Source organism: Ursus americanus, chromosome 2 (genome assembly GCF_024610735.1).
Source record: "Ursus americanus isolate L20-20 chromosome 2, mUrsAme1.1.p, whole genome shotgun sequence".
NCBI lineage: Eukaryota > Metazoa > Chordata > Mammalia > Carnivora > Ursidae > Ursus > Ursus americanus.
In genome coordinates this window covers 93,957,568-93,979,977 of record NC_142128.1, presented here as the reverse complement: position 1 = coordinate 93,979,977, position 22,410 = coordinate 93,957,568, and the positions used below count along the sequence as shown (strand labels likewise).

Genomic DNA, 22,410 nt, shown 5'->3' with positions numbered 1-22,410 from the left:
CTGGAAATGATGTGATGGGACTTATGTCACTGTTGAGGTTGGATTAAAGCATGCTCAATTTGGATGCAGGGAAATTAACTGGGAGATTGTTATAGTGGTCTGTATGAGCGTTGGTGGTACCTGTGGTGGTGATTGAAATAGAGAAGAGAGTTTTTTGAGAGTTTTTTGCATTTAAGAGATATGAAGAAGGTAGAATCAGCAGGACTTGGTGACCAACTGTGAGAAGGAAAGGGGAAAATGGAGGATGGACGAGTCCCATGTACTTGGTTTGGCTGATGTGTATTGATGCTGATAATGTGTATTATGGTTCGGAATGAAGGAGGAAAAACATGATGGGTAGATGATAATGAGTTGAATTGTTGAGCTTGAGTATGAGATGTTTAGGTGGAGATGACTAGGAGCCTAGTGTGTTTTTGGGAATCCCTCTGACTTACAGTATTTGGTTTACCTCTTTGGGAACTCCCTCTCAGTCTTTCAGTTAGTTCTGTTTCTTTCAGTGTCCATTAAATATTGGTATTTTCCAGAGTCCATATTCATCTCTCTTCTCCACTCCTTTCCTACTCATCTGTTCTTTTGGATTAGGTACCTGCTCCATGAATGTCTCTCAGATTATTATCTCCAGACAGGACTTTTAACCTGAGTTCCGGTTGCTCAGTCTGTGTACTTGTCTCCATTTGGATATTCTCCAGGTATCTATCAATATATCCAGTTTGTTCCCTTATCTTCCTCCCCATTTCCTTTACAATGTAGCGTAGTCTAATGGTCACATTAACACAGAAACTAGAGTTATGCTCTCTAGGTTTGAGTCCTAGATCTGTCAGTAGCTTGTGACTCTGAGAAAATTATGTGACCTTTCTGTGTCTCAGCTTCCTCATCTGTGAAGTGAGAATAACAACAGCACCTACCTGAGGATCAAATAAGAATGGTGCCTGGCACACAGTAAACACTATATAAATAACAGCTTTAACTGGATCTTCCTGTATTGCCTGTTCTGGTTAATGGTACCACTGTTCAGCCAACTAACCGATCCAGAACTGTGAGATTTATCCTCACTCCTCCACATCACTTCGTTCCACATCAGAACAATAATTTGTCCCATCAGTTGTCCACTCTCTGATGTCTTCTTTCCATCTCTGCCATTACTGCTCTGTACTGAACCTTTATTATCTTCTTCCTCAATGACCCATACTGGCTAGTGACTAGTCTCCCTGTCTTTTGTCTTTCTTTTTTTCAACATTCTCTCTATAGTCCCCCAGTGATTTTTCTGAAATGCAAATCTGATCACTTAAAACTCTTTAGTGCCTTTCAGTTCTTATAGGAAGAAAAAAAATACAACTGAAGGCCTCTGAGATCTGGTCCTGCCTTTTTCTTCAGACTCTTTATCCACCCCATTCTGACCTTTCTTTAATATTTACAATTCCTTCATATTCTGTATTACTTTGGTCTTCCATGTCTTTGTACATTCTGATCCCCTTTGGAGGGCCTTCTACCTCATGTCTCTCTGAAGTAGTTTCTGCTGGTTCCCCAAGCAGACTAGGTTATTCTCTGATCTATGTCAGTATTTCCCCTTGCGTGGGGCTTAACCATATGCCAGTCATGCTTGTCATTTGCATGCTATTCTCTTCATAAATTAACTTCTTGGAGAGTCTAAATTATGCCTCTTGTCTTTAGTCAAGGGCAGATGTTAAACATTTATTTACTGAACAGATCATCTGGTTAATGATCATTTACATCTATCTTAAAGAAAAAACATCTCTGTATTTATTTTTTGCTAAGGAAAAAATTTATTTTATCTTGGTTAATTCAGAAAATATGCTCTCCTTTTTTTTAGGCTTCCAAAGGTCAGTCATTTCCTAGTGGACCTATAGTGATATATCTTGATACCTAAGTTTCTGGAAAAGCCAGTAAGAAATATTATCAAGATGGTTCTTAGACCATAGCGTGGGAATTGTTCTCTACTTTTTGTGCAGGAGTCAGGAAACCGTGAAAGAGCATTGACTTATTGCCTGAAGACCAACTGTTAAGACTGTGCAGATTAATGCTTTATTGAGGTGAGTCGAGAGAAGAAAAGCATTTGAGTTGTAGCTGCTATGTGGCATTGAGAGGGAAGTATTCCTCCTGCCTTAAAATCTGTACAGTCCAACATGAATACATAAATAAGACACTCAGGCAATAGAATGGAGTTAATTAGATGATGCTGAGTCTTCAGATTACTCTTCTTATTTTTTACCTTGAAAGTTCATGCAAATAAGAAAAAATGGAGAAAAATGGCATGCAAATTTTATATTTTTATATACATGACCATAAACAGAAATGTGTAGTTTATCCACAGTAATACTGAAGGCACAGTCATTTTTTTCTGCATTAATTTAGCAAAATAATTTCCCCAAAAGATGTCCCTATGGAAGAACCAACCACCTATTACATAGGAAAGAATAAAATTCAAATGGATGGTTGCATACAACAGCTAATGCATTATCCATGATTATTTGTATCAGGGCCTTGGCTCCCTGTTGGAGGCAGATATAAGGAACTGAGCTTTCCAAACCAGTGCGCTGGTCAACACCAATGGGTTCAGGTGGGGTCTGTGGCTCCTTATCTTTAAATTCCATTCACGAATGTTAAAATATTGTGTGTAGAGGCTTTTTATTTTTATTTTTTTGAGATGAGAGAATACCGCAATATCAGGGAAAACATGCTGTGGCTATATTATAGCAAGAGTAATAGTACTACTTCTTTCTATGGTAGTTGGCTTTTAAAAAGTTGCCATATATTGCATTTCATTTGATCCATAGGGTTGTCTCAGCTTAGTAGCAAAAGAAACTAAGATTTAGAGAGAATTTTGTCCATTCAGTGGTGGAGCTGGGGCTCAAAGCAAGGCTCTCTGGGTTTCATTTGTGTGCTGGGCATATGGTTTTCATGCTGCTGGATCATCAGAACCACATGAATCTTCAGGATGCCAGGTTAGTCATTGACTCTTCAGAAGAGAGAAGTTTCTCTCTAGTGCTTTGTCGCACGTAGATAATCCTGTGAAGTCAGGAGAGACTTCCAAATAGCAGGATTCGGTTCCCAGATCTTTTGACTTTTGGTGAGAATGTATATGTTGGAAGTAGGTAGGCCTAGTGAGAGCCACGAAGGGGGCCAGTAAGTGTGAGTTAGTAAGAAGGGGGTTGGATACCTGAATGCATTTATTACTTTTAATGCAAAGCTGTTTGCTTAATAAAAAAGTAGAGAAAAATGTTAAATGTATCTGTGGGCTTACTTTTTAGCCAAACACATGATAATTATTTGTTATTTAAAATATTCGATACATTATGTTTTGCTTTAATAATGTTCAAAGGGATTGTTACTAAATCTACATTATAAATATATAGTCCTAAACATTAGTTGAAACGAATCCCAGCACGAAGGTATTAAGTAACTAAACCACCTTTCTTCCTTCTTCCTTTCCCCCTTCTTCTTTACCTTTTTAATTAATTAATTAATTAATTTTTCTATTTTTTCATTTTTTTGAAGATTTTATTTATTTATTTGAGAGAGAGAGCAAGAGAATGACAGAGAGAGAGAGCACGAGAGGGAAGAGGGTCAGTGGGAGAAGCAGACTCCCCTCTGAACAGGGAGCCCGACACGGGACTCAATCCTGGACTATAGGACCATGACCTGAGCTGAAGGCAGTCACTTAACAAACTGAGCCACATAAGTGCCCCCCCCCTTTTTTTATTTTTTAAGAAAGTATTTTATTGATTTCATTAAATGGCATTATTCAGGCATTTAAAATGTGAATATTCCTCTTTGGCATCTCTCTATACATCCTAAAATCTGACTCAGAATCCTAATAGTTTAAACAGATTCCCTCCCACTCTTTGCTATGGGGTTTTGCTTTGTTTTCCCTTTATCCGTATTGATTCTCAAGGTAACTTCTTCCTTTTTGGTTTTAGGTATAGAGTAGATGCTCTCCTTGTTCTGACTAAGTTTTAAGTGATTGTTGACACCATTAAAACTAGCAAATATTCTAATATAGTTCCTGGAGAATATTAAAAGCCTATTTAATTTTATGTATTTAAATGTTTTCAAAAGAGAGTATCTGTCTCTTTTCTGAACTCCAATGTAGTTTCTCTGTCCCCTCCTTTAATGGTCTTCTATGTGCATGTCTTTATCTTCCCACTAGATTTCAAACTTCCAGGGTCTAACTAGTGCTGGGTGATGCCCACAGCATCTCCCTAGCACTTCTTAGTTTCTCAGTGAATTTTTTTGATGAATAAATAATATAATTTATTTCAGATGGCATATTTTTGAGCAGTACAAGTCTGTAATTTCACTATATTTGTTTTAGTCACATGCAATGACATTCCAGATGAAACTTAGTCCTTGGAATCAAGGAGTAAAGCTTTATTTTAGTTAAGAGGCTGTTCAGTATTATTTCCTCTGTTAAAATTTACACTAGCACTTGCAAAATAAATTGTTTGTAGTAGGGGAAATTTTGTTTAATTTTATCTCTGCACCTCTCTATTCTAAAGGATCACTAGAGCTAAAGGCTTGGGTTCTGCGGCATTCTCACTGGCCTTCATCATTTGTATAAGCTGTTTGCGTTGAAATCTCATTGTGTTAAAGCTCTGTCTACCAAATTTTCTACAAAACCCATGCCATTATCACCCACTGAATTGTTGAGTAATGTATCCTGACTTGAGGTCAGTGGCTCTCAAACCATGTGAGCATCAGAATCCTCTGGAGCTTGTTAAGAGTACAGATACTGCACATCTTCCCCTGGCATTCTGAATCTGTAGGTTTAGGATGAATCCTGGGCCTCTGTGGTTGTAACACTTTTGGTGGTCCTGGAGCCATTTTTGAGAAACATGGCCATTGAGTCAAATTTATTTGTGATTTTTAAATGATGAATCTTCCAAAGTTGTAAGGCATTCTAAATGCATTTAAAATCTGTGTTACAGGTATGTTAATGAATTTGACATTGCACAATCAGTATTGATTTATGTGGCATTGCAGATGTAATTATAGAATAGTTTCTTAGCTGCAGTTTTATTGGTCTAATGTATATTAACATACATTTAAAACACAGTCTTTATTTGTTTAAAAAACTCCCTTTTTAAATAAACTCCCACTTATCAGGAATGAGAACAAACAAAGCTCAAACTTCAGTGTTTTCTCTGCTGTTAATTTCTACATATACAATATTTATCTCTACTTAATCATATATTTTCGGTGTGACTATTTATTGGAAAAAAATTTCAGGATATTTAGAAGGCACAATCTAATATGCCTTTAATATCTCTAATAATGGTCCATGTTGACTTTGAAGCTGGACAGAGTACTGAATTTTTTAATTACAAAAAGTTTAAGGATTAATTTCTGCACATGTTTTTTATAAATGCTGATTCTCTGAAAATAAAGATCAAGTGAAAATACAAAGTAATTTAATACAAACTTTTATTAATTCCAGCTTAATGAATGAGTGATGTATTCTAGTGAGGTCATTGTGATAATACACATGGATTAAATATTCAATATAAGGAGCCCTCCCTACCCCCCCTTTTTTTTACTTTGCAAATGCTTCTTTTTTAAGATGGGTCTAGTATTCTTTTTTAAGATGGGTCTAGCATTCTTCAGTGATGCACTGAACAGTTTGGAATTAGGAGAATTACAGTGGGACTTGACTTACAAATTTGTCGGTAATTAGAATTACATAAAATGGGGGCGCCTGGGTAGCGCAGTCCTTAAGCGGCTGCCTTTGACTCAGGGCGTGATCCCGGCGTTCGAGGATCGAGTCCCACATCGGGCTCCTCCGGTGGGAGCCTGCTTCTTCCTCTCCTACTCCCCCTGCTGTGTTCCCTCTCTCGCTGGCTGTCTCTCTGTCACAGAAATAAATAAAATCTTAAAAAAAAAAACAAAAAAAGAATTACATAAAATGCCTTAATCTATTTTTTCTTTTTTTCTTTCTTTTTTTTTTAGGGACTTTCTCCCTCGAGGGTCGGGCATTGTAACCAGACGGCCTCTTGTGCTGCAGCTTGTTACTTCCAAAGCAGGTAATATATGAGGATGTTTGCCACATGAGTAAGCACATTCCCATGGTACCTGTTGCCTCCATTCCTGGGTGTTGGGTTGTAGCAACAGAAATGTTTTTGTGATCCCTCTGCTCTGGGTAGCAGCCTGTATTTCTTTCCAAATGCTCTCTTCTTCATTGTTCTTTTAATTCCTTTTATTCCAATAAAGGGAAAATCTATTTGCATATAGCTTTTTAGATACCTACTATGTTTTATGTTAAGAAAATAATAATTTCTCATTGTAATCCATCTATATAATTTTATAGTACAGCTTAACTACTAATACCCTTCTGGTTTATTTCCTTCTTGCATGTGTGTGTGTGTGTGTGTGTGTTGGAAATTTTTTTTGAGTAACAATTCAAAATCCATCTAATATCTATATGCAGATATATAGTATATGTATACCTGTATCTATGTCTAATGTGCTATGCTTGCTCCTTTCCTTAACACCATGATAATTTGATTGGCAAATGAACTTTGTTTTCATTCTTATTTTTTAGCAACTGGTGATGTTAGATTTTTTGTGTGCTTATTTGGTGTTTATTTATTTTTTTAAAATGAATTGACTGTTTTTATCTTTCCCTATTTCTTTTTGTGGATTTTACTATTTTTCTTATAAATTTCTTTGAAAGTACTTATAAAAACTGCACCTCATAAATTGCAAAAACCAAAGTCATGAAATTTTACCCCTATGTTTTCTTCTAAGTATTTTATAGTTTTGCTCTTATACTTAGGTCTTTGATCCATTTTGAGTTAATTTTTGTATATGGTGTGAGGAAAGGGTCCAACTTCATTTTTTGTATGTGAATATCCAGTTTGTTCCAGCATCATTTGTATGGTTTTGGTAACCTTGTCAAAAGTCAGTTGGCCATAAATATATGTGTTAATTTTGAGACTCTCAGTTCTATTCAGCTGACCTGTATTTTTATATCTGTGCCAGTATTGTACAGAATTACCCATTACCCTTGCTTTGTAGTAAGTTTTGAATTGTGAAGTGTGAGTCCTATTTTGTATTTTTCAAGACTATTTTGGCTATCCTGAGTCCCTTGAAATTCTGTATGTATCTTAGAATCATCTTGTTTTATCCCAGCAATGCAAGATTGGTTTAACACCTAAAAATGAATTAATGTAATGTATATCAATAGAATTAAAAATAAGAAATCACAGGATCATCTCAACAGACTCAGAAAAAGCATTTGAAAAAATACAACATTCCATCATTATAAAAACACTCAACAAAATAGGAATAGAAGGGAACTTCCTTAACCCGAAAAAGGGCATAGACTAAAACCCACTGCTAATATCATACCTAATGGTGAAAGACTGCATACTTTCCTTTAGATCAGGAGCAAGGCAAAGAGGTCTACTTTTGCCTCTTCGGTTCAACATTGTGCTGGAGGTTCTAGGTAAGGCAGTTTGGCAAGAGAAAGAAATAAAAGGCCTTCATACTGGAAAGGAAGGAGTAAAATAATCTCTATTTGCAGGTGATATGATAAAGTACATAGAAATTCTTAAGGAATCCACCAAAAAACTATTACAGCTAATAAATGAGTTCAACAAGTTTGTAGGATACAAGTCAATATACAGAAATCAGTTGTATTTCTATAAACTGCCATGCACAATCAAAAAGTAAAATTAAGAAAATAATTTCATTTATAATAGCATCAAAAATAACATACTACTTAGAACTAAATTTAACAAAAGGAGTGTGAAACTTGTACTCTTGAAATTATGAAACATTGTTGGAAGGAATTAAAATCTAAATAATTAGACAAACATCTTATGATTTATATTGTTTATAAAAGTTTTGATGTATCGAAGTTTTACTCTTTATAGTTGTAAAATCTATACATGTATCTTTAACAAAGAGTAAATACTTAGCACAATTTTCTTCCTTTTCATACTTAAATTTTAACATTTGTTTCATTTATATGAAATTTATTTTCATGTATGCTGAACTATTTTTATTTCCCAGTCTCCTTTATCTTCTATAACATTCCTACTGCAGTCTATTTCTGAATATCTTTTCTATTTTATTGTGCCAATAACACAGTGTTTTACTTTTAAAGATTTATTTATTTATTTGGCGGGGAGGGGCAGATGGAGAGAGAGTGTTAAGCAGACTCTGTGCTGAGCGTAGAGCCCAAGTGGGGTTTGATCTCACGACCCTGAGATCACGATCTGAGCTGAAACCAAGAGTCGGATGCTTAACTGTGCCACCCAGGTGTCCCCACAGTGTTTTACTTTTGTGGGTTTATAATTTGCTTTAATATCCAACTGTCATGTCTATAGTTCCTCTGCCGTTGCTTATTTTTATTTAGGGGTTCTTTTCTATTTGTGTGGCAACGTTTAGGATAATTTTGTAAAGACAAAGCTATTGCCAGTAAAATTATTTTAAACCTATAGATTCATAGAAAATAATTTATATCTTTAAAATATTCATTATTTTTTCCAATCCAGGGATCATGCTATGTCCTTTCATTTGCTCAAATATCCTCTGTATTCCTTAGTAAAATGCTTTATGATCTTTAAATAGCATTCGTGTGTTTCTAGTGAAGCTATTCATATTTATTTTTTGTTGTTCTTGTGGTTTGAATAAGGTTTTTTTTTCCATTATATTTTCCAATTTCTCACTGCAAGTCTGTGTTAATGCTGCTATTTTTACTTTTAATTTTTAAATTAACCATCTTCCTCTACATTTGACATTAAAATATTTTTAATTGACTCTCTGGGGTATTTTAGTTATTATATAGTGATTTCATCTGCATTTCTTAATTTTTTTCAATAAATACTTATCCTGAAAATACTGAGATGGCTGAGAAACAAATTGCACTGGATTTTTGGGTGAGTACTGACATGGGAAAAACTGTTAAATGTTGAGATTTATTGAGAAAGTACATTATATGCCTTTTCCTTATACCCTTTTGTCAACCGTCTCCCAGTCTTGCTACTTCTAAGCCCCTGACTGTTTTTTCATTAATTAGTGACAATCATACTTTACACACCACCTCTCTTTTCATACAAAGTAGACTAGAAATTCTTCCCTCAGGGAAAATTTACTGTTTTCACAATCATTCATGAACCCCAAAAAGGAGTTTGTATACTGCAGCCCTCTAGCTGATGCCAGCTGAGAACTATGCTTATTTTTTTCCACTCTGAGTGAACTGTTCATAGAGCAATCCCATGTGTGACTATAGGCTTGGGTTGATGGAAGATTAATGAAATGGCTGAATGAAGCAAGCTGGTATATGTCACTGCTCATGTAATTTACTTGTGCCTTTGAGTCCTAATTGGGATCAGTTCCATAAATACTATTTACGCTTGATAGATTCAGTCATTCTTCCAGTGCTCATTGAGTGATTCCTCTGTATCAGGCAAATAACCTTGGCAAAATGGAGCTTACATTCTAGTTGGGGAGGAACTAACAACCACCGAAAAACAAAACAAAACAAAATAAGACAAACCCCCAAACTATAGAATGTTAGATGATGAAGAAAGTGAGCATTCGATCCATGCTGCTATTTGTGTCAGGAGAGGGAAGTTAGAAGATTCTAAGATGGGATCTCCTTATGTGTTTGAAGTTTAACAAGGCTGCCGGTAGGGCTAGAGTGGAGAGAGGAGGGACAGTAGAGGATGAGGTAAAGGGAGACAGTGTTGCTGAAGCAGTTGCTGGGTAGGGTCTTGTGAGCCAGGTGCCTTGAAAGAGAATGTGATAGTAGGATGAAGGCCTTAAAGTAGGTGCCACCAAATATGAGAGAATGAAACAGGAGAGTGGTTTGGGGATTGGATAGCGATTGGGATAATTCCTTTACTCGTGAGGAGGATGAAGGGATACCTTTTCTATTGCAATCCCATGGAAAGAGGAAAATGTGGGAGAAACTACTGGTAAGTCTGTGCTTTTAGTGGTAGAGTTGTGGGATTCCTCACTTGATGACTTTATTTTCTCCAGGAAGGAGACAAGATATTTGCTAATAATGACCATTTTATCTTCTCATTTCCATTAGTATGTCTGTTATTTCTCTTTAATGTCTTCTTACATTGACCAGGACTTCCAGAACCATGTTTTTGTTCCTAGTTCTGGTGAAAATGCCTCTTGTGTTAAATTATACATATATTACTTACCATTTGTTTTTCCTGGTTAAGAACTGTTTTATTCCTAATTTTAAAAATATTTTAAAACCTAGTGAGTAAAGGGGTGCCTGGTTGGCTCAGTTGGGTAAGCCTCTGCCTTCAGCTCAGGTCATGATCTCAGGGTCCTGGGCTTGAGCCCCTCATCTGGCTCCCTGCTGAGTGGGGAGTTTGCTTCTCCCCTCCTTCCTGCTCACCCTTTCTCTTGCTATCTCTGTCTCTCTCAAATAAAATATTTTAAAAAACCTAATAAGTAGATATATAATTTTAATGAATGACATTTTGGCATTTATTGAGATGATCATTTAAAAAATTTTTGATATGTTCACCTTTACGTTTATAGATTTCTTATTTAAGTATCCTTGCATTCCTAAGATATACTTGATTTTAGTAACTTTCTTACTGTACTATTAAAGTAATTCTACTAGTTTATCTGGGTTATTTACATTTATTTATATGTACATCTATCTATCATTGTCAAGTTATCGAATGAAATCTGTACTGGTCAGCATAAAATAAATTGAGTAACTCTGTTTCTGTCTCTTTCGACTTTCTTCTGCTAGCTTTTGAAAATTCTTAAAAACCCAGTGATGCGTTTTAGTTTCTGTTTCCAGTTAAGAAGGGCTGCTAGCCTGGGTTTTTACAAAGCGTTCAAAGTGTTATGCCTTAGACTCGGGGGTTCAGAGACAACAGCTGTGGTCAGTAAGAGCCTGGAAGAGGTAGACTTGAGGCTGTGGTTGGCCTGGGTGCAGAGGCATGGGATGTCAGAGCACATAGGGAGTATTCAAAACCATGTGGGTACTTCCTGTTTTCTCTTCCTTCCTCCCTCCCTCCCTCCCTCCCTCCCTCCCTCCCTCCCTTTCTTCCTTCCTTCCTTCCTTCCTTCCTTCCTTCCTTCCTTCCTTCCTTCCTTCCTTTTTGAGAGAGAGAGAGCAAGTGAGCGAGCATGGGGGTGAGTGGTGAAGGGGTAGGGGCAGGGTGGGGGGAGGGGCAGAGGGAGAGGGAGAGAGAGAATCTTAAGCAGGCTCCATGCCCAGTGTGGAACCTCTTGTGGGGTGTGATCTCACAACCCTGAGATCATGACCTGAGCTGAAATCAAGAGTTGGACACTTAACCCACTGAACCACCCATGTGCCTCGCTACTTCCTGTTCTAATGCAGAGATTTTCCTGTTACAATTATAAGAAACTCTTATAAAAGTATTGCTAAGCCCAGGACAGTTACTATTTAGAAAATTAAATACTGAGTGGTTGCCCTGTTTTTGAGCATTAGGTATGTATAAGCACTATGCAAGAACCTTCTGATATAGATGTTATAATTCCCATTTTAGAAAAAGAGCCCCAGCAAGGTTAAGCACCTCAGAGGCCACACTGTTGGTAGGAGTAAGGGTTGTTACTAGTATCTTTCTGACACTGAATATTGCATTTTAAAAATAGGAAACTCTGTTTTATTTATTTATTTATTTATTTATTTATTTATTTATTTATTTATTTATAATACGTATACTTTTTGTTAAGCAAACTCTACACCCAGCGTGGGGCTCGGGCTCACAACTGTGAAATCAAGAGTCATGTGATGTACCAGCTGAGCTAGCTAGTTGCCCCTTGAACTTTGTTTTTTTTGCAGGATACACTTTGTATTTTTATTGGGTTATGTTTTATGTAAGGGAGCATCAATAGGCGAATAGTAAATACAGAAGTTATTTGGTTAATTCATAATTATCATTTACTTTGCAACAAAATGTGTGTTTACTAATATTTAACTGCTTGTCTCCATCTGCTGTTGTATTAGTTGCTAAGCGAAGCCAAGAAATTAATTACAGACCCTAAGCCTTATCCTGTGTAATTTGTTTTAGGAAATTTAGTACTTAGTACAGGAGAGCATTCCAAAAAATCATAGTGTTGTGAGGAAGGTGAGAAAAATCACCATCTCTGTGATTTTATTAATAAAGGTAAAATTTTTAAGTGTTAAGGTCATGATAGTTTGGATTTAGAGAGAAGGATTTCTGAAGGTTTTGCTTGAAAGGGCAAGAGCTGGACAGTGCACTTTTGTTGGGTAAGGACTGTGGTGTCAAGAGCAAGGGAGTAGGTAGAGGGTCCTGGTAAAACAAGAGGACAGTTTTCAATGCCTTTGGGCATTTCCAATGCCATGTTGTAACTGGTTTGTGCCAGTTCCTGAGACCCAACAATGCAGCTCTCTTCTCATCTCCGTGTCCACTGACATCATGGTGGTAACCTGAAGCTGGTCACCGTGGGAGTGTTTACACTATGGAAATTGGCAAAATCTACAAACCAGGACTTTTTCCCCCTTAGGGTGCCAGCTGTTGTTTTATCAGCATGCCACTGGTTTCTTTCTTCTCAATACCTAGTCTTACTGGTTTAGTGACATGTCAAATAGAGAAAGCAAATATGTCTGAGTATAATATTTTTGATGAACTACTGAGTATATTGAAAGTGTCACTGCTTTAAGAAATGATCCATTTGGAGTTTGATATACCTCCTGAAGGATTGAGTCCATCACTCTTTGCATTAAAAGTTACTGTTAATAAGAACTTACAAAAGTAAAGCCTGTAAGTCATGGTTAAGGATAAGTGGTTTTGTCTCCTAGAGAACTATTCTATGTTAAAATACTTCTCTCAATGCTATGATATTGCCTCATGCTGCTTTATTTCAATGTCATCAGTGTAAGAAAGAAAGATATTACAAATTAGAGCTTTCAAAATGGATAAATTAAAGTTAATTGTTCACATTACAGAAGTATTCTTTCTTTTGTGAAAGATTTCCTTGGCATTTCCTCTTTTCATGCATGTCAAATATATTATTAATTCATCAAAATTTGATTTACCACTTTTGCATTACATTTACTGCGCAAGGTAATAAATATGTCCATGTTTCAAAAATTGCAGAAGATGTAGTTTATTAGAGAATTATTAGTATTCAGTGCTTGGGGTCCTTGAGCTGCTTTAAGTGACCATTTTAATAAAGATATTCAGTAACAGAAGTCAGAACACTTGTTTCTGAGGCACCAGAGAACCAGTGGGGTGAGGTGGAGACACAGAGTTCAGGCAGCAGGGCTGAGAAGCAGCAGAAGGCTTGTCAAGGTGGCAGATGACCGTGTTCTGTTCTAAGACCTCTGCACACTGAGATCTCTTCAGGGTCCCTTTAAAAGCATTGTGAGTTTAAGGAGATTGCTTCTTACCACAAGAGTCAGGGAAAAGTTAATTCTAGAGAAATGTCACCTTCTCACACGTGAGATATTCTAAAGAAGTTTACAGATTACTGAGACTTTAAATCCTGATGTATGTACAATGACCAGGACCTGTTTTCTAGTTTCATAAATTAGATTGCTACATTTTAGTGGAAACATTCAGGTATTTCTTGAATAACAACGCTGAAAATATTTTAAAACTACATGCCTCATTTGCTTTGTATTTAAATATCTGAATTTAATTAAAATGGATATTTTAGAATAAGATAGTCTGTTTTTGCAGAGGAGTAAATGTTTATTTTCTTTTCATTGTAACAAGTTAACCTCATGTGAAAACAAATGTGATTCTGAAAACATTCTTTCTTGACTACAGCTTTGACCTTGTTCTGCTCCAGTGCTGGTTTCCTATTGCTTTCCTTATAAAGTGCCAGTTACCAGATAAAGTGCAGATTCATAGTTCAAAGTCTCTTGAATATAGCTCTTCTTAAATTTTAATGTGCGTAAGTTTCCTGAGGATTTCTGGGTATCACCGTCAGAAGTTTTGATTCAGTAGGTGTGGGGCAAAAGCCCTGCGAGATGCATTTTGAAGGACTACTCTGCTTCCATAGCTGTTGGTCTTTGAGAAACACTTTGAGAAACGTTCATAACAGTTTCATCTAATTCTTTTACTTTTGTTTTCTTTTTCTAGGTATCTTTCCTTCTTCCTTTTAATAGATCCATTTTTTGAGCTATTGCCTGTTATTCTTTTAAAAATTGTCTGAATGTTTGGTCATGGAATCTTTAGACAGGTCTAAGCACCGTGCTTTGAACATCACAGGCACTCACTCATGGAATTCTGACCTGTATTCTCCTGCTGCCAGGGCGTCTAGCTCGGACACCAGCACATTTGGCCCTGGTATTTGAAGAGCCTGAGGATATTTTCTTTCCAGCTTTATTTTAATATAATTGATAAATAACACTGTGTAAGCTTAAGGTGTACGATCTAATATCTCTGATATATGTGTATCTGAGGATTTTCATAGACTTCTCAGAGGTTGAGATTCTAATAACATCTAATTTTGTTGTTGCATAACTGACTTACTTCCAGGCATAAATGTAGAGAGAGAGAAAAAAAAAACATCCAAATGAAATCTCTGTAACAGCAAGTGCGCGTCCACTCATCCCTTAGAACTGGGGTCTTCCCTGATTTCTGAAAAGCCCAGAAAGTCCCATTGACCCCCCTTGGAATGTCACATGGTTATCAAGCACAGCATTTTAATTCTGGAAAATATAACTATCAAAAATACATTAGAATATATTTGTTGTGGTATTGAACAATGGGGATGTTGGGTTTTCTAAGAAGTTTGAGCATCACTGGCATAGAAGGGATTAAAGGGATTCATTTTTCTGGGGGATGCTTTGGGTTATTATTCTGTGACTATGGGACACAATGTAATAAATAAAGGAACTCCCAAAGGTCCTAGGTAGAATAGTATTCTTGTTAAATGGATAGAAATGTAGAGACTGTATACATGTATTAAGGTAACACTTTGTCCAGATATTCCCACATTTATAATCTGTTTCATGGAGAGGTCAAATGACTCTCTTTTGGGATTCTTATAAACCTTATTTTTGAGGGGAAAAAAGGTAGTTTGTGCGCTTTCATCCAGACCTACTTTAAATCTGGTTTGGTTGTGTTTTTCAGGTCACTGCTCTTTTAATATTTGGATAACTCAAGAAATCTAACTTGTCTTCATTTTATGCTTGGTTATTGGGATCCTACTTTCAATTACTGGTTATATTCATTTTTTCCTCCCCCCACTTCTTTTTGTTGATACTACTCTAAAACTGGTATTTTAACCATTTTCCTTTTGTTGTCCTTTTTTCTTAGCTTAAATATTGGCTACCCATTGATTAATAGAACTTAGAATTTCTAGTTTCTCAGTTATGTATTTTCCATTTACAAAGTCCACAGCAATTTTTGCTCAACTCTCAAAATTTTGAGAAAAGTCAAAGAGCTATTCTAAGCAAACTTGACTTAACTTTTATTTCTTCACAAGTAGGTGGCTGCCCTTTAATGCCACATTTATTTCCATTTAGGAAGGAAATGACTAAATTAAAGGCATTATGTTTCTCTTGAAAGGAAATGAAGAAATATATATTTCAGTAGAATTCCATTCCCGTTTGTGAGGTTAAGATGACTTTTAAGTTGGCAATAATTTGTTGTTTATAAGGCACGTTTGTCTTTATTTTAATTAATTAATTAATTAATTAATTTTAAGTAGGCTCCACACCCAGTGTGGAGCCCAATGCAGGGCTTGAGTTCACAACCCTAAGTTCATGAACTGAGCTGAGATCAAGAGTCGGATGCTTAACTGCTTGAGCCACTCAGGCATCCCATCTATTCTATTTTAAAAGAAGTCATTGAGGTTTTTATTGGCCTCAAGTTTCCAAGCCAAAAATTATAGTTATCTGACCTTTTGCTCCATCTAATGTCTTCCAGAATTATGTCTGCTTAAAGAGGCTGAATGGAAGGGTGATAACAAGTTTCTTCATTTTGGCACTTCTCTTTCCTTCTATAAGCCTTTGTTCTCCCAGTTTTAAAAAATGGGTTGTCTGGAAATAATTGATATTGAAGAAGACTAAAAGATAAGCTGAATAGTTGTTAATATCTGTTTAAATCTAAGAGGGGGAAGTGTGATTTTTATTGTAAGAAAATGAATAGACTTATTTTACATCATGCCTATGACTAATAATAATTATTACTTACCTACTCCTTCCTACTCTCATTGTTTCCACGTGGGCTTCTAACAATAGAAATTGTAGATCACAGATGTCCCCTATATTTGCATTTGTTGGATGAGTCGTAGTAGTCTGGAAATCATTTTCTTTGCCTTCTCCTCCTCTGTGGGTCATGTGTAATCTTCCCCACTGCCACAGACTGCATCCTCCTTTCTGTGAAACATTCATTTCAGTGGTCACTTGAGCAGCAGGACAGGATGCATTATATCATCTGTTGAATGATACAGCTTACAAATTTAAGAAATTGGTTGTTCTGTTGTCTGAACAGCATAGAGTGGACCATTATTGAGCTACTCTGCTGGTTTACAAGATAGTTTTGTAGTAACCGAGGTGTTTGTTTTGCAAAGTGAGTTAAATTCACATTAAGTTCTTTTAAAGTGATTGTGTTAGTTTAATATGAACAATATCCTCCAAGCCTGTTGGAATTTCTTCTCATTATTTTCCCAAAGTGTATTTGTTTGGTAAATTTTTATCTTCATGCTTTGTATTCATTCATCTTTTAAATAGATTTTAAATGCCTACAAGTGTGCGACACAACGAAGTTGCCAGTATGTGTCCTCTGCACCATGTTCCTTCAACTGTCTTCCTGTTACTATTACTTTGGCTAATATTTAAAGAGACTTTTTTTTTTAAACCTCTACACACATAACAGAGACTATATAGATGGAATTGCCTCTCTCACTGAACTTCAGTTTTTATTGTTCCATTATATAGGAATTTGGGGTCATACAATACTTCGTAAGTATTAGGGCTTAGAAGCACATACCTCTGTAAGGCATGTCAAAGGTAATTTGAGTCTCTATCTTTGGAGGGTCTTGAATCTAAGACATGTCAACTGTGATTTCCATTTTGAATATCCATTTACTCTTGTTCTTCTTATTCCTCATCAAACTCTTTTTCTTGACATGTACGTGATATATCTGACTCTTCATCAGTGTCTTTTTTTTTTTAAAGATTTTATTTATTTATGTGACAGAGAGAGAGACAGGCAGCAAGAGAGGGAACACAGCATGGGGGGGAGTGGGAGAGGAAGAAGCAGGCTCATAGCGGAGGAGCGTGATGTGGGACTCGATCCCGGAATGCCGGGATCACACCCTGAGCCGGAGGCAGACACCTAATGACTGCACCACCCAGGCGCCCCTCTTCATCAGTATCTTAATGTTTCATTTTTCTAATTTTCTGTGTACATGTCTACCAGTGTTCATATTAAGCTCATGTAGGCTTTTCCTTGACCACGTTTAAGTACAGGATTCAGAATAAACATCAACATACTTAAATATATTGCAGGTCTATTTTGATTTGCACAGTAGGTGTGATCTTGAGATGTTGCCTAAATTGTTCATTGTCTAAGGTATTGCTAGACTTTTAAATAAATCTTTTAATTATTTTGTGTTTATGCTATTGAGATTTTTAAAATTGGGTATTCAGGAAAGTACATATGTAAGGAACACTTACTGGACAGTTTATTGAGTGCCTTTTTTCTCTTTTGAAAAGATTACTGAAAGGTGTACAAAGATATATATGAGAGACAGTCCCTACATTAAAAGAGTGATGCTGAGTGTCCAATAGGTAAGAATAGCCACACCCATAAATAATTCCTGGATAGTATGATAGGAGAGGGTTAAACTGTGGGAGTGATATGAAGGAATGATCACACTAAGGGAAGTATATATACTTCAACCGCCAAACGAATGAGAATAATGAAGGTGAATGTTCAGAGGTTGGTCCTGGAGGATACTCTGCAGGGGAAAAGTAACATTGTGTGTCAACTACACTTTAATTTAAAAGAAGAATTAAAAAATAAAATGTATCAAAGTGATCACTAAATGATTATGCTTTAATTAAATCATGACGTGTTATATTGATTTACTATAAATATATAACATAAAATTTGCCATGTGTTAAAAAAAATTCCCATCTGCTAATTCCATCCTCTTTGTAATTTTTGTGTCTATTCCTGCTGAATAACTTTCATCCTGTTATGGCTCCTACAATAACTGAATACTGGCCATTGTGAATTTTATGTTGTGCTGGATTTTGTTTTAATAATTTGGGGCTTTGTTCTGATATGCAATAAATTAATAGGCATCAGTTTGAAGGGGTTATTGGGTAACTGAGGAAGCCAGTGGATAGCCATTCAGACTTCATAGGAGCCATCTTGTGTAGGCTACTGATGCCTGTATATTTCCATAGAATTGAGGGAGACCAATGGAGCTGTGCCTAGCTAATGATAATTGATAAGCATCCTTTCCCTGCTGACTTGCTTTTGGCTGGATGATAAGGTATTTGTGAAGTTGTGGTAAGTATGTGTGTAAATATGCTCACTACTATGCAGTTTGGTGAAGTATCCCTTACATTTCTGTTTCATTTGGTGGCAGTGGTGGGATCACCATGCAGTGACATTTATCAGAAGTGAGAAAACAGCTATTTGTTACTCGGATGGCAGCATGGAGGTAGACCTGGAGGTTTGTGTTTCCTGTTGGTCAGGTGGCTGCATTTGGACTGAGGCTTCATTTTTTCTCATTGTACCTCTAGCTTTATCATGACCTTCATTAGATTGTGATCTGAAGGACATGTGTGTGAGTGTGTGTGTGTGTGTGTGTGTGTGTGTGTGTGTGTGTCTACTATACTGTCCTTAGGTTAATTCTTCCAGCAGGCTTTGTGTGTATGCATGTTAAGGAAAAGGATGTGTATTACCTAGCAAGGCTTCTAATTTGACTGGGCTTAGATATTTTTCAAAAGCATTACTCATAGTTTAAATGTTTTTAATTTCATAATAACAGGATGAGAAAAATCAGTATTTCATAGTAAATCATGAACCCTTTTATTTGACTTTACTTTCAAAAGATTATCAATAATAATTTCAGGTATATTAATAACAGTAACTTTCCTTAGTATTTGTGTAGAATTTTTAGGGTTCCTGTAAGATAAGAAGTAGTTAAGTAAATTAAATTTGTTTCCTTTGGCCCCAACCTACATATCTGTATTCATTTTTACTCTATGTGCTGTCTCATCTCTCCCAGGCCCCTGCGTTTTCATGTACTCTTAATACCTCGAGAGCCTTTCCAAGAGCATCTAATAAGTTCACTTACACTCAGATACAAGTAACTGATACAGTTTGAAGTGTTAATATCCCAAAGGCCTTTGCATTTTAACAAAAAAAATAAATGAGAAGCCTTACAGAAATTAATCTCTATTAGTGGAGTTTTCTGTTGGGCAGGGGATGGTTTTTATTTGTTTATTTTTAATCTATAGAGTTTTTTTCAAGCTCTTAAAACCATACCACCTAGGTGCCTGCAGTTCTGCTTCTACCCAGAGTTAGCACCTTGACGTAATTCCATCTTCAGTAAGTTCAGAGTTCTTTATAAATTATTTCTAATCTTTAAAACACTCTATTTGTAGTGAACAGACAGCATTCCAATCTGTTGACAGCTGATGAAACAAATACAACATTTTAGAGAAATAAAACAATGCCCTTGAAGACACTTTGAAAAGTGTTAATGCATTATACAAGCAAATTTTTGTTGGTAAATTGCTTAAGACCTGACAATTTAAGCAGTCTCATTAAATTTTTAATGAAGGTACTAATTTATAATGGATAAGGAAAGTAGGAGAAGTTAATACGGAGATGTTTTAAGAATGAGCTGGGTTAAGAACCGTGGTATGTCTTAACTCGAGTGCCTAAGTCAGACTGTCATTTTTATTTTTTAGGGTTCTGGTGTTTGGGCATGGAAGGGAATATAATAGACTGCCAAATGGCTAAAGCTAAGTTGAAAATGAAATGAAATATAGGCTCACATCTGAATGAGCTTCTCACTGATCTGATCGCTTTTAGGAAGAAAAAGGAAAGCAGCTCTTCACTGATAACACGGGTAATTGAAAGAAGTGCTGCCAAGGGAAACAGCTACTACTTGTTACCGGTTCTGCTGGAACCCCTGTTAACATACTTCCTCAAACAGATGAGTTTCCTGAAGGAGCCAAATTCCTAAATGATAATCTAACCAAAACACTAAGTGACTCTTGTGGTTAAAACAGAATCCAGATAGAGGAAGCACTAAGGTCAAGATTTGTAAACTACAACTAAATTATGAAAACTATTCTACTTCCTAGTATTCAGGCATTTAAAGAGCTCTGCAAAAAATGCAGTCTTATGTGACTTCCTCCATTATGTAATTTGTTTAGGTATATTGGCTAGGAGCTGAAAATATAGCTATCTCAGACTTTTCTGTTTTTATATTGAAGAGAATATTCTTATCTATTATATTTTTCATAAGGGAAATGCATAAAAGTTACTAAAAACCAAGTCATGTTATTTTTTTAATTATAGGGAAACCTCAAGAATTTACTGATTTCATGAAATAAATAGCTGTGCCCAATTCATACAATGTTATAAATATGGGAAATTATAGAATATACTTTATTTATATTTTAAATTTTTATTTAAATGAATGTATTTTAAATATTTTTGGCAAAATATTGCTAATTGTACCAGCAATGGAAGCACATTACCTTATAGTACTTTTCCCTGTGTGAACGTGTGAATAGAAATGTTAGATATGGGCTCTCCATCCAGGGACAAGGATCAGTAGTTTACTAAAGGTGGGAAAGAAAGAGTGGGACTGCCAGTACAGGAATAAGGAGGGATGGCAATTAAGTACATGAAAATAAGCTCAACATCTTTTGTCATTAGAGATGTGCAAATTAAAACCGTAACATGATAATTAATATACCTATTAGAAGGCCTAAAATTAAAAAGATTGGCTTACAAAGTGTTGGCTAGGATGTAGAAGAACTATAATGCTCAGACGCTGTTGATGTCTAATGTAAAATTGTACACCACTTTGGAAAACAGTTGGGAACTTTCTTAAAAAATTGAACATACACCTACCATATAACTAGCCAATCTACTCTTAAGAATTTACCCAAGAGAAGTTGGTACATTTGTCTTCCCAAAGACTCGTGCACAAATAATCAAAAACTGGAAACAGCGCATATGGTCATGAGTGGATGAATGAATAAACAAATTGTGGAACATTCATTCAATGGAATACAGCTCAGTTATAAAAGGCATGAACAATTGATATACTCAGCGACATGGATGAATCTCAAAATAATTATGCAGAGTGAAAAAAGCCAGATAAAAGGAATACATATCAAATTCATTTAAATTTCTAGAAAATGGAAACTGATCTGTAGTGGCAGAAAGCACATCAGTGTTTTTGGAGGGAAGGTGGAGAGGGGCAGGAGGAAAGGGTTACATAGTGGCATGAGGGAACTTCTGGGTTGTGACGGATCTGTTCTTGATCATAGTGATAGTTTCACAGGGGTATACATGTGTCAAAACATCACACTGTATGTTTTAAGTATGTGTAATTTATTGTGGTAGTCAATTTTATGTGCTAAGGAATACCTAGACAACTGGTAAAACATTATTTTAGGGTGTGTCTATGAGAGTGTCTTCAGAAGATATTAGCATTTGAATTGATAGACTGAGTAAAGAAAATCACCCTCACTAGTGCTTGTGGGCATCATCCAGCCTGTTGAGGGCCTGAATTTAAATGAATGAATGAACGAATGAATGAATTGCAGAGAAGAGTGGAGTTGCCTTCTCTGCTTCAGCTGAAACATCCGTCTTTTGCCTTTGGATATTGGTGCCTCTGGTTTTCAAGCCTTCGGCTTCAGGTGGGGATTTACACTATCCGCTACCTGCTACCCTCTCCTCTGTGGTTTTTCAGACTCAAATGGAATTACATTACTGGTTTTCCTGGGTCTTCAGATTGTAGGTGGCAGATTGAGGGACTTCTCAGCCTCCATAATCATGTGAAACAATCCCTCATAATAAATCTCTTTCTATATGTGTGTTTATATGCATAAATATCTCTATATCTTTATATCTATCCATCCATCCATCCATCTATCCATCCATCCATCCATCCATGCACCCACCCTACTGGTTTCTTTTTTGCTGGAAAACCCTGAGTAATACAATTGTATATCAATTACACCCCATTAAAGCTGTTAAAAATACCATTTGTCCATCTATCTAATTGCTCTGAAGTTGTGGCTTAGTTATATGCAGAAACTGCTGCTTATTTTGGGGGTGGGGAATGAGATGTGCCATGACATCCTGCTCATGCTTTAATTTTGGTGCTCCCTGTTTCCCAAAGGTGTTAGATAATAAGCTCAGTGTGTTAATCATATACACGTTCTCCTAGGGTTAAATTCTTTTTAAGGTATTG

The 22,410-nt window shown here is 36.1% G+C and overlaps 1 protein-coding gene across 6 annotated transcripts in view; it reads left to right on the top strand.

Annotated features, from left to right (window-relative positions):
• DNM3 (dynamin 3) overlaps positions 1-22,410 on the top strand; it is a 524,707-nt gene that overhangs the window by 77,104 nt on the left and 425,193 nt on the right. For 5 of the 6 annotated variants that reach the window (XM_087858849.1, XM_045814085.2, XM_045814069.2 and 2 more), the window contains exon 2: positions 5,965-6,038. In XM_087858849.1, coding sequence (XP_087714975.1) covers positions 5,965-6,038 — 74 coding nt within the window. Of the gene's footprint in view, positions 1-5,964; positions 6,039-8,051; positions 8,901-22,410 lie in introns of those variants that run through there. The other variant, XM_087858852.1, reaches the window with a different exon arrangement.